This window comes from Elephas maximus, chromosome 5, assembly GCF_024166365.1.
Source record: "Elephas maximus indicus isolate mEleMax1 chromosome 5, mEleMax1 primary haplotype, whole genome shotgun sequence".
Taxonomy (NCBI): Eukaryota; Metazoa; Chordata; class Mammalia; order Proboscidea; family Elephantidae; genus Elephas; species Elephas maximus.
This window is the reverse complement of record NC_064823.1, coordinates 24,682,302-24,695,554: the sequence shown is the minus strand read 5'-3', so window position 1 is coordinate 24,695,554 and position 13,253 is coordinate 24,682,302. Positions and strand designations below refer to the sequence as shown.

The 13,253-nt window shown below is 35.7% G+C and overlaps 1 protein-coding gene across 2 annotated transcripts in view; it reads left to right on the top strand.

The window, feature by feature from the left end:
• The window catches only part of ADAD1 (adenosine deaminase domain containing 1), a 49,279-nt gene that overhangs the window by 20,798 nt on the left and 15,228 nt on the right, over window positions 1-13,253 (top strand). Inside the window, exons 6-9 of one of the 2 annotated variants that reach the window (XM_049887059.1) lie at window positions 241-364; window positions 2,106-2,243; window positions 4,486-4,715; window positions 8,777-9,014. In XM_049887059.1, coding sequence (XP_049743016.1) covers window positions 241-364; window positions 2,106-2,243; window positions 4,486-4,715; window positions 8,777-9,014 — 730 coding nt within the window. Of the gene's footprint in view, window positions 1-240; window positions 365-2,072; window positions 2,244-4,485; window positions 4,716-8,776; window positions 9,015-13,253 lie in introns of both variants that reach the window. The other variant, XM_049887058.1, reaches the window with a different exon arrangement.

Sequence of the window (13,253 nt, the reverse complement as noted above, 5' to 3'; positions counted from 1 at the left end):
TTATTGATTGTGGTAAAAAATTTAATTGGTGGAAGGTAAGACACCAGATTTTATATTTGAGATATTACTGAATCACTTTTAAAATTTTGCTTCGCATCCGAAGTCATGGTATTATTTTTCTCTCTTTTTGGTTAGTTCACTTACTTAAAAATGATGGGATAAGGGTGGAAGTTGAAGTTAGGGAAGAGGGAAGTCAAACTAATCTGCTGCTGTTTACCTTTTGTTTTTGTTTGTTTTCAGCTGGACGGCATGAAGTTGTAGCTATAGGTACAGGTGAATACAATTACAGCCAGTGCATTAAGCCAAATGGGAGAGTGTTACATGACACTCATGCTGTTGTTACAGCAAGAAGGTCTCTCCTTAGGTAAAGTAATGCTTATATTTAAATGCCATCAAATATTAAACTCTCAGCCCAGAGTAACTGCATGCAAATGCCTTTATTTGCAAATGAAGTTTTACTGTTCATTGAGCCAAGGATGTGACATTCTCTTATATATTCAAGTCATCTGGTTATTTCTGTGTCACCTTAGTAACTGTAATAAGATGTCTATCTAGTCTGGATTTTAGTGACTTCCATTATTAAGACTCAGTTAAGAGTTCCACAATATTTTTTATTATTATTACGGATTAGAATTTTGGAGAGTATAGCTTTAAATCTGGACAAGCAGGTTTGGTAAATATTTCACACCTGTATTAGCCATACTTACAAAGGCAGTATCAGAAACCAACAGATTTCTACTCGTGAGGTTCTTGAGAAGTTTACGTATAGCAAAGTGTAGATAAGGCACTTTTCAGGCTAGCAGGTCTCAAAGAGAGGAGGACTGGTGAACGTGTCTAGTTTCTTTTTCCAGGCTCATCAGTCACTCTGCTTCTTACAAGAGGTGTGAATAGCAGGAAGGAGAGAGAGTCCAGAGTTGCTACTATTTGGAAATCCCTTCATGTAAAAACCTGAAAAGTGGAAAATAATTGTTACTTCCCACAGTATCCACCACCTTTTTGTTCTCTTAAGCCATTGAGGTTACATTTTATAAAACTTTTTATTATGGAGGATTCCAAACACACACAGGAATAGGATAATGAATTCCATCATGCAACTTTAACAGTTATCAACATTCTGGTGAACTTGTTTAATCTGTGCATACTAACATTTTGTTGTTTTCTTTGGGTGTTTTGGAGCAAAATTAGACATACTATATTTTTCCTGAAAAACTTTCGTATTTCTAATTTAAAAAAAAAAAAATCCTTAAAAGAGAACCTTAGAAGTTATTTGGGAGGTCTGTGATAGTAATGTAACTCATTGTCCTCTCCAACCCTTTTTGTGCTTATTGAATTATTTGACCTCTTTAAAGTTACCTCTTTGATGTTTATTTCTTCCCATGCTTGACACTGTTAAAAGACTGCTGATTAATTTTTATTACATGTTTCTGAGTATAAGATCTAATGTATTACATCTTAAAATCATGTTTTTCTTAATAAGAAAAATGCTGTGTGTCTCCTGATTTTATTAACTGTAGTCTTTTAGGATATTTGCTTCTCATATGTATACTCATGTTCTTAGTACAAGCTTTGGTGTTCAGTGTATCGTCCCTATATTCTTGTGTTTTTCTCTTCAAAACCGCTGAGGAGCAGGAACCATGATTTTTGTTATACTTCTTTGTTTTGGCAGGGATGGAGGAATAGAAGGAAGGCAAAAAGTTGACTCTTCACCGGGGAGTCTGGGAGTAGAACTGTCTGGAAAAAGGGAGGAGTCAGAAGAGAAATGGGTCCTACCAGAGGAGGCATTTGCAGGATATGATAGTTGAGGACTCAAATATGAAATGCGAGTAGAGTAGTAGTTAAGGATTGGTGGTTTAAGGCAGGTCATAAGGTAAACTGGGACCTAGTCGAATGAAGACTTCATGAGGGGCTTAATTTTTTATTAAATGCAGCTAAGAGTATTTTAGGAGTTCTTTATCAATATAAAGAATTTTGCCGTAATAGAGACATTGTTCACAACCCATATAGATAGGTCATTTAAGATATATCATTTATGAATTTTATTACTTGACAAAGCTACCACTCGTTTATTTTAGGTACTTTTATAGACAGCTTCTACTCTTCTACAGCAGAAATCCTGCTATGATGGAAAAATCAATTTTTTGTACAGAACCAGCTTCTAATCTGCTCACTCTCAAACAGAATATTAACGTTTATCTCTATATGAGCCAGTTGCCTAAAGGATCTGCCCAGATTAAGTCACAATTGTAAGTATTATAGAAGTTATTTTAAAAGTAGCTAAGATAGGCGGCATACCATATAGAGTCATGTGTAACTTAATGTCAGTGGTATGTTCTGTAAAATAGAGCCTTATGTGATTTGGACGTTGTGCAAGCACCATCTTATATACAGGTAGTCCCCAAATTATGAACAAATTCCATCCCTAAGTCTGTCTTTAAGTCAAATTTGTACATAAGTCAGAACAGTTAGGTTCTTATCTAATGCCAGTTAATGAAATTTTTTTTTTTAGTATAGAGTATGCGCTTAATGACATGATTAGGCTCGAAAGACCAGGCCGTTATGCTAAATCGGCATTATGCGAGAATCAAGGCTATGCCTCATATTTGGTACTGGTGCTCCCCCTCTCCCCCCCCCACCCCCATGTGACTCACATCCTGTTAAGCACCCCCAGTGAAGCCCATGGGGACTGGGGGAGGTGGCAGTCAGGAGACGCCAGGCACCTCCAGAGCAGCAGGGGCCCACCATCACCTGACCGTGCTTCAGGCCTCCGCACAGATCCTGAGCCTCGGCTTTGCACCTTCCTGCTCTGCTGGCCTTATAGGCCTCCGCAGTAGGCAGTTCTCAGGCCTGCAGGCAGGTGAACCCTGGCAGAGGCTGTGGAGGTAGCAGAGAGCCCTCTTTGGAAAAAGATACTTCTGAATCACCCGCCTGACTCCTGTGGCCCCAGCTCCCATTGCCTCCTTGTGGCCCAGCAGCCCCTGTCTTCCTGTGTGTCACCTGTATACTTGCCCTGTGCTCACCATGGTAATACGAACTTTGGTGGTAAGCACAGCTTTGCTCCCTCTCATAAACCTCACCATCCTCCTCCTACTCCTCCTTTTGTCTGCTCCTCGTTAATGCACAAAATAGTCGGCTAGTAGATTTTTTCCTGTTGTCATAAATGCGAAATGTCATATAATGAGATAGTCAAATAAGTAAGAAATAGGTATATAGCATACATTTTCTATACATAAAAAACATTAAAGAAATATTTCCAGACACAATTAAATCTTTAACATAATAAAGTAATAATAATAATATTTTGATGCATGTCACAAAGTAGTGCCCATTATTACGAACGGTTGTATGTGCCTCACGTTTTTAACATAATAGGCTTTACGAGGGTTGGCTCGTAACTATGGGTTGTACATAAGTCAGATGTTCATAACCCAGGGACTGCTTGTTCTTAGCAGAGCCATATGGGATACTGTGGTGTACCTTTAAATAGCCACCAGGAAGCTGTTGCTTTCACTATGTCCAGTTACATCCGCTCTGTTGCATTCTCCGGTTGGGATTTCTGAACTCTGTTATGATCCTCTGGGACCATGTATATGCGGTTGGACATTGCCTGAATAGACATTACATGGGGCATGAATGTGTTCTGAATTCCTACAGGAAATAGAATAAGTGAATTCATATCTACCCATATTCTTTCTCCAGCCTTGAGTTGTTACGTGTAGTGTGCAGGAGCCTACAAATCCTTTTCCCCTTCCTGATCTATTACTACTAAAAAATTCCATGCACCTTACCACCTTCTCTTCTATCATATTAAAAATTCTCTATTTCTTTCTGCTTTTAAGATTTCATAATATTATGTCTAAAACATAATTATTGGATGAATGGGTACCATGAGATAGCATGAAATTTAAACAGTATGTACAGGCGAGCACAAAAAGAAAGTGAAATTCACCTCAAGTCTGAACATCCAGAGCTAACCACACGAATATTTTGGTAAAAAGCCTTCTAGTAATACTTTTGAAGACAAGGACGATGAGTGTTCCTTTAAAACTTCAAGAATGATAATTTTAGATTTATTATTTTAACATACTTTACTAGAGATTATTCTTGAATAAAAGTTACCAGTTCTTTTTTCATTCCCTTGTTTTACAGGTTTTTAAAAATTTTAATTTTTGTAAAGAAGAAAGAAATAACTCATACTGTCCTGGGGACAAAATTTTTTTTTCATTTGATTTTAAGGGACACAAAGAATAGCGATAATATAAAAAATGTCCTGGACAGTCTAAATATATTGAGTAATTTTTCGCTATTATTAATCTTGAGGAACCCAGTCACTCCATTCCTACCTTGCTTTGTATTTACATCTGTTTCTGTTGCTTGAATTAAATGTGTACTGAAAAGTTAAGCATGTTAGAGAATAATTGTTGGGTACATGAAGATTTTACTTTGGCAATATGGTTTTTTAAAGGAAGAAATTTTTTTTTCTTCTAGACGTCTTAATCCACATTCTATATCTGCGTATGAAGCTAATGAAGAACTGAGTCTTCATGTGGCTGTTGAAGGCAAAATTTATCTGACCATTTACTGTCCTGCAGACGTCACTAATCGAGTAAGCAGTATGTCCTCGAGTGACAAACTGACAAGATGGGAAGTGCTTGGTGTACAGGGAGCATTGCTGAGTCACTTTATACAGCCAGTTTATATCAGCAGTATACTGATTGGTGAGTGAAAAAATTTCAGTACCTCCTGGCTTCTTTCACTAGTAAATCCACTATATTTTATTTATCAGTATAAAATCAACTTTTATTTACATGAGGCTTTATGCAAGGTCAAAATACAGATGCACTGTTTAGTTGGGCTTTTCATGGTAACTTGAAATCACGCTTAGTGTGGTTGACTTTCGTAATCTTATCAGAAATCCAAGAATTAATATTTTAGATTAGCCAATTAGATATATTACTCCGTCTTGAGAGTTCACTTTTGTTTCAACAGTATTCACGTTTTTCCCTTTCTTTTGGGAGAAGATGCATCCTTGAACTTAATTCGAATAGCTTATGTATAGTCCTTGAAATAAGAAAAATGTTAAATGGAGTTTTGGGTCTTGTCTACCCTTATGTCTTTTTTTATACATTTGCTTATGATCTGGATCCTTTTGATTTGTCAAGTGAGCAGGAAATAACTAGAACACAGTGTAAATTAATGATTTACTTCATTCTCTTTTGTGGGCTATTACAGAATGCTGTGTTTATATTTGAATGGTTTTCCAGACATGATCTCATTGACAGACCATTTCAGGATTCACTTCTGTAGTTTTCACAAAGCTTTAGTTACCTTGAGAAACAACTTAAATACTGTCATCACTTGGCTCTTCTTTTGCTTTCCCTTAATTTTTGATAAAGCATGTACAAACTCAGATCCTCATGTGGGTAATTTTTTTTTAATGCTATTTCTGTTATTTTCTCTTGTTTTATTCCTATTTTTTTTAAGAATTTCTTTTGTAGGTGATATTTTTTTCAGTCCCATATATTTTATACATATAAGCTATTTTATTTTATTGCCATTTGTTTGATATGTCTTTTTAATAAATTGTAAAAACAAAAATGGTTGTTATTTATTTTTCTAATCTTAAGTTTATTTTATTTGAATAAGAAATATGTTGCTTGGTTCACAATTCAAAAGACTCAAAAGAGTATTCAGTGAAAAGTCTCCCTTCCGCTCTAGTGCCCCAGGTACCCATTTTTTCTCTGTGGAGGCATTCATTGCTACCAGTTCCTTGGTTTTCTTTCCACAGATAGTGTATACTTACAGAAATAAGTGCATATATTTTATTTTCTTTTTCTTTTTTGTTTTTTTATGAATATTTTATTTTCTTTTTCTTTTGTTTTTTTCATGAATGGATCATACAATTCAGACTTCTGAATTTTGCTTTTTTTATTTACCAGTGTACCTTTAGAATCTTTCCATATGAATATATAAAGAATTTTCTCATTATTCTTTATAACTGTATAGTATTTCTTTGTATAAGTAAACTTGTGAAAGCTTTTCTGTGTGAAGTATTCTCAGGTCAAGTCTCCAGTAGTGTTTGGTTATATTTAACCTTTGACTTTAACCTTTGAGTTTCATGTCATTATTTTGGATAATTTTGAATGAATCATATCAAAATTTCCAATTATATAACATAATTTTAGAGATGCGTTTTCCAAGAACAAGATGTAGTCTCAAGATATAATAAAAATTTACTCAGAGTTAGTAAATCATTTATTGTTGTTGTTGTCAGGTGTTATAGAGTCAGTTCCAATTCATCGTGAGCCTGTGTACACCAGAACGAAACACTGCCCAATCCTGCGCCATCCTCACAGTTGTTGCTATGTTTGAACACATTGTTGCAGCCACTGTGTCAGTCCATCTCATTGAGGGTCTTATTTTTCTCTGAACCACTACTTTACCGAGCATGATGTCCTTCTTCCGGGACTGGTCACTCTTGATTACGTGTCCAAAGTACGGGAGACAAGTCTCACAATCTTTGCTTCTAAGGCGTAAGGCTGTATTTCTTCCATTACAATTTAGTTTGTTATTTTGGCAGTCCATGGTATATTCAGTATTCTTTGCCAAATACCATTTCTACCTCAGTCTTCTTACTCATCATCTAGCTTTCCCATGCATATAGGGCAATTGAAAATACCATGGCTTGGGTCAAGCTTATCTTAGTCCTCAAGGTGACATCTTCACTTTTTAACAGTTTAGAGAGGCCTTTTGCAACAGATTTGTCCAATGCAATATGTCATTTGATTTTTTGATTGCTGCTTCCATGGATGTGGATCCAAGTAAAATGAAATCCTTGGCAACTTCAGTCTTTTCTCTGGTTATCATGATATTATTGCTTATTGGTCCAGTTGTGAGGATTTTTGTTTTCTTTATATTAAGGTGTAATTCATAGTGAAGGCTGCAGTCTTTGATCTTCATCAGTAAGTACTTCAGGTCTTCTTCACTTTCAGCAAGCAAGCTTGTATTGTCTATATAGCACAGGTTGTTAATGAGTCTTCCTCCAATCCTGATGAGTATATATTTAAACATATATAAATAAAAAAGTAAATTTATAATAAAATATTAATAAGCATGATTTTTTTTCTGTTAGCTTTTATTCCCATTAAAACATATAGGTATAACAACATGGTGTTTAAAGGATTTTGACTGGTAGGTTTTTTTCTTTTTCCAAATGCCTTACTTTTTAAAGCCCAACCAATGTGTGGAAAATACATTACATTTTTTTTGAATTCGTCTTTTCTGTTTATTATAGACACAATGCCTACTTCTCAGATCTTATTTCCTCCTAGCTTTTTTCTGTGCACAAGTATATTTTTAATTTGACTAACTTCGTTTGTCAGCACAGTCATGTGTCACTTAACATTCACAGTTTGTTCTGTGAAATACAACGTTATGTAATTTGGACTTCTTGCAAACACGTTATATACAGGCAGTCCCCAGATTATGAACAGGCTCCATTCCTAAGTCAGTCTTTAAGTTGAGTTTTTACATAAGGTGGAATAGTTAGGTATGGTTTGTATATAATTTCAGTTAGTCAAATGATTGTCTTTTTATATAGTATATAATGTACCTTTCTATATGTAAAAACATTAAAGAAACCCTTCCAGATACACTAAAACATCTTTAACATAATACCAAAAAAAGAAAAAAACAAACCCATTGCTGTCGAGTCAACTCCAACTCATAGCGACCCTATGGGACAGAGTAGAACTGCCCCGTAGGGTTTCCAAGGGGCAGCTGGTGGATTGGAACTGTTAAGAGTTACGTGCTATAGCTCTTAACCATTGTGCCACCAGGGCTCCTTTAATAAAATAATTAAAAATTTGTGGTATATACAGTGACTTGTAAGAACAAATGAGCACTACCTTGCAACGTGCATCAAAACACTGTTATGGTAATAATAATATTTTTTGATGCATGTTGCAAAGTAGCCCCCGTTTGTTCTTACAAACCATTGTACTTATACTTACCTCAAATTTTTAATAGGCTTTACAGGTGCTGGAACCATGAATGTACGTGCAGTGGGACATTGCCCCAGTTGGACATTACAGTGTTAATGTGCATGACTCTGACCTTCTAAAGAGAAAAGAGATCTGCTTTAGAATTATTTTTTAAATGAGAATTACTACTCCCTCTCTTCTTTGTTTGTTATAGCTCATTTCATTTATATTAATGACATTGCATCTTTTTGAGCTCTGCCTTCAACAGTTATAAAAACTGAGAACTCAGAGCTTTTGGCATTGGCCACAATTTTAACCAGAAATGGTCATTCTTTAAATTATTTTGTGCTGTGAAGCTGGAACATTGTACTTCGGAGTGGTTGTGATCTGTAGCCTGCAGATGTGGCAGAAATAACTCACTTTCAGCAACTCTTCCTTAGCCAGATTTGTCTGCGGCATTATCTCTGGATTTTAAGAGGAAATCAAGATGAAATGGACCAATTCACTTTGGCAGGACCCTGTAAAAAATACGAGCTTCTTTCTGGATCAGCTCTGACTCTTTGCTTTCTTGACTGAAATGTCTTTTCATTTTTTTTAAAAGTTCTTTTTGAGTGAAAATTCTGACTGTCATTATATTGTCTTGGCTCTGGCAAATATGGAAGTAACTGCTAAGAAGAAGAAAATATTCCAAGATAAAGGATAAAGAAATGTTTTCAGTTTTTTGTTTTTTTCTTTTCCTGGTATATAGTCTTTTCTTTTGATAGTGAACTTCTGATTGTTTTGTTTTTGCGTTTTAGGTGATGGAAATTGCAGTGATACTAGAGGCTTGGAAATAGCTTTAAAGCAGCGTGTTGATGATGCACTCACTTCAAAACTTCCAATGTTTTACTTGGTCAACAGACCTCATATTAGTTTAGTACCATCAGCATTTCCACGTCAAACGAACTTGGAATATAAATCCCTGAGTCTGAATTGGGCACAAGGGGACATTTCTTTGGAGATTGTGGATGGTCTAAGTGGAAAGATCACTGAAAGGTTAGAATTACTAATTTAAAATGATATATTAAGCAAAAGAGGACATTTTGGTTGCATTTTTTAAAACGTTTTTGAATTTTTTTGGCTACCATTTATTGAATTTTGTATAATAATTGCCATAAATTGCTTGTGACCTTGTTACAGGCATTACACTAGTTATTTTTTTTTTTCTGATGAGGAGAAATTATATAACTTACTGAAGCTACACAGTAAAGTTTGGAGCCAGCATTCAGACCCAGGTAATGTGGCTCCAGACCCTGTGTTTCTTCAAGTGCCATTTGGTGACAGTTTGCATTACAATCATATAATGTGTTTGCAAAAAAAAAAAAAAAAATTTAATTGCTACTGAATCTGAATTTCTGGATCTGAGGTTTAGGAATCTGCATTTTTGACATGCTGTCTGAGATATTTCTTATGTATATCTAAGTGTAAGAACTATTGCATTCTGCAATAATGCCTTTTCATTTAATTCTCATAATAACTCTGTGGGTTAGTGGTATTGTTCTTTTTACACATAAACAGATTTAGGCCAACTTAAATATCTTGTCTAAGGTCACCCAAGTAGTGACACAACTGGGATTCTGATCCAGACATTGCATTTCCAGAGTTCTGGTTCTTAACCGTGGTGCTCCATGCCTTCAAAACCTTCTTTGTAATATCCCCACCATTGCTTATTGAGTAGTACTGAAACCTTTTGGTGTGAACATACATTTATAATGAGGTAGTGAATAATTTTAAAAGTTTAAGTGCTTAAAAATTGCTTTCTTTGTGAAGGATGGATTTAAATTAAGACCACATGCAAATGTTTCTTAGTATGAACCTGGTCAAGCATATTAGTGGTTATTTTAACTAGGATAAATGGTGCTATTTATGCTTTGGATCGGCATAAATGTGTGTTGTACTGTTAATTACAGACACAACTACACAGGCTTAATAAACAAAAGTTTAATCTCAGGTAAAAGAAACTTCTGCCACCTCAGATTGTGGCTTGAATCTTCCAAGTCACCTCATGGTCCATGGGACTCCTCAAGCACCACCCATAACGTCTGCATTGCAAGGCAAGGAGAAAAACGAAAAGCAGGAAGTTAAAAAATAAAATAAAAAATACCTAAGTAGCACCCATGGAAGTCTCATTTAACACTTCTTAAATCTTATTAGCCTGAACTTAGTTACGTAGCTGCAAAAGAGGTTAGGAAACATGATCTTCTATCCCAGGTGGCCATATGTTGTTGTTAGTTGCCATTGAGTCGATTTTGACTCATAGTGACCCCATGTGTGCAGAGTAGAACTGCTGCATGGAATTTTCAAGGCTGTGACCTTTCAAAAGCAGAGAGCCAGGCTTGTCTCCCTAGGCATCACTGAGCAGGGGGATTTGAACTGCCAGCCTTTCAGCTAATAGTTGAACATTTAACTGTTTATGCCACCTAGGAGTAGCAATATACCCATCCCAAAATCAGCATGAATCTAGCTCTGTAAGTCAGTTTTTTTTTCCATTTTATGGAAATCATCCAAAAACAGCAAGAGGAATGAAAACAAAAAAGTACAAACTCCACTTTTTTTAAGCAAAACTAAGAGACAAATATAATTCAAAGATTCCAGAATATAGTAAGGACTTCGCAAAGCAGCTGAGATGAGGTAAAAGCCTCGCAAAAAGAAGACAAAACAAAAAGGGAGAGTGTTGAGAGGGCATCTTTGTATTAGATCTCAGAAATCCTAGCAGAATGCCACTTTTTGAAAGTTTGTACCTGAAGTACAAAAAGCTACTACGTCCCTTGTTTGCTGCAAAAATTATGGGAACTGGGAAGGGCGACAGCAGGAATCTTTTGTAACCCAATTTTGGAAGAAAGCAGAGGATGTAGGGCTACCCAAACAGTGACTCAGATAAGATATTACTTGCAGGAACCAATGTGGTTGTAAAAACCATCTAGCCTTAAAGCCTTTTCTAGTCCCTTTCCCTTAGGAACTTCCTGTAAATATCTAACTTAAAAAAATCTAACTCATTCATGAATAACAGAAGAAGAACAATGAGATGAAAAAAAAAGAAGCCAGCAAAACTTACTCACAGACAAGCGTACTCTTTAGAAAAAAATTTCTGTGGAAGAGGTAAGGATTTAAGAGGGAATACCCTAATTTATCATTATTCTAGTAAGAGACTAATAAATATTTTCTAAAGAAGTAAGTGAATAAGCATTTCATAAAATGTTATAATAGAGATATGGCCACGAAACCCAAAATAGATACCATTTTAAATATCGGAAGAACTACACATGTAAGCATGTAATGAAAAACATTAAAAAACTATTTACTGAAAACAGTGTGAAATAACAGTAAACATTAAAATGACAGCATAAGACAAAATATAGTTGTCACTTTTAATAAATGTAAAGTGAACTTCGTTCATCTATTATAACCAAATGCTTAACAAACAAAATGTAAGCAGAAGTTGCAGTCTAAATATGAAACAAGGTGGGATTCAGCCCCCGAAACATTGCATAAGATAAAGAGGACATTTTAAGCAGTGAAAGAGTATCATTTGTAATGAAGACAGACAGTTTTGAATACTGTGCAGCAAATAACAGCATCAACATTCATAAAACAGAAATTACAGAAGAGGAAAAATGGAAGTAATAGTAATAGAGATTATATGATTTACGTCTTTTTTAGTTCATGCTAGAGCAAGTAGACAAAACAATAAGCAAGGTTATCGCAGTTTTAAATGACAGTAAGGTAGATTTTATTGATTTATTTAAAACACTGTATCATAGGAATATAAACCATAACTCCTTTTCAAGATCCTACAGAGCATATGTTACCCCATAAAGAAAATCTCAAATTCTAAGTAGTAGAAGCAACATAGATATTTTCTGACTATGATGCAATAAAACTATAAGTTACAAAATAACAAAGAAAGAATACTAGAAGCTGATTTCACTTGGGGAAAAAAAAGCTCTTAGCTCAAAGGGGAAATAGAAACTGAAATTGCAGAATTTCAGAAAACAGTATTTACAAAGTGCCACATATCGGAACTTATATACAGTTAAAGCAGTGCTGAGTGGAAAAGTCAAAAGTCTTAAAAGGTTATAACAATAAATAATGGAAATAAACAGAATGAAGGAATAAATAAAACTAGAACTGTAAATTACAGAGCTGTTGTTAGCTGTCATCAAGTCATCCCCCAGCTGATGGGCCCCATGCACAACGAGATGAGGCTGTTTTGATCCATAAGGTTTTAATTGGCCTATTTTTTAGAAGTGAATTGCCAGGCCTTTCCTCCTAGTCTGTCATAATTTGGAAACTGCTGAAACCTGTTAGGCATCATAACAACACACAAGCCTCCACTGACAGGTGGGTGCTGGCTGTGCTTGAGATATGTTGGCCCAGAATTGAACCTGGGTCTCCATCATGCAAGGTGAGAATTCTACCACTGAACCAACCACTGCTGCACTTAAAGAGCTAGAAAACAGAAGAAGGCAGAATTAATCAGAAAAAGCTGATACTCTGAAAAAAATTTCACTAGCTAATCTAATGCAAAATACAGGGAAACCTATGAGAGCCAGAACTCAAAGGGACTGCCTCGTTCCTCCAGATCTCACAAGTTTTCCACTTTTACACCTTTTTTATCACTGATTTTATGGGAAATATTTGAGTTTTTCTCCTCTGATACGTTTCTGACTTACACAGATTCCGGCTTTCACAGGTATTACTGTAGTAAATTATAAGGGAGTAATAAATGAGAAACATAAAACTAAAAGAACCATTAAAAAAAAGCCTACTTTGAGCAAGTACCTTTGAAAATTTGGATTAGATTAATAAATGTCTAGGAAAATATTATTCCAAAAATGGTGCAGAAAGGAGGGGCCAAGATGGCAGCGTGGTTAGACACATCCTAACGTCCCTCACCAACAAAGTCTTGTCTAAACAACCAAGAACAAACACACATAGCGACCTTGGACATCTGAACATCAAATGGACTGAAGAAACAAACTGAATACTGATTGGAAGGAGAGATAGAACAAGGACAGTGGGAAAGTAGAGATTCATAATTGTCCACAACCTACCTGCCTGCCAGTCCAGAGCAACATGGCCGTTTTGGAGTGGCTACAGGTAGTATGCCTGAGTGAGGAGTCCAGGAAGAGATCATCAAGAAATACACAGCCTGAATGTGTGCCTAACGGCCTCAGTGAGCATCTGCCTCGTGTCACCTGAAGAGTTCTTAAAACCAAACAACAGTTTAGCTTA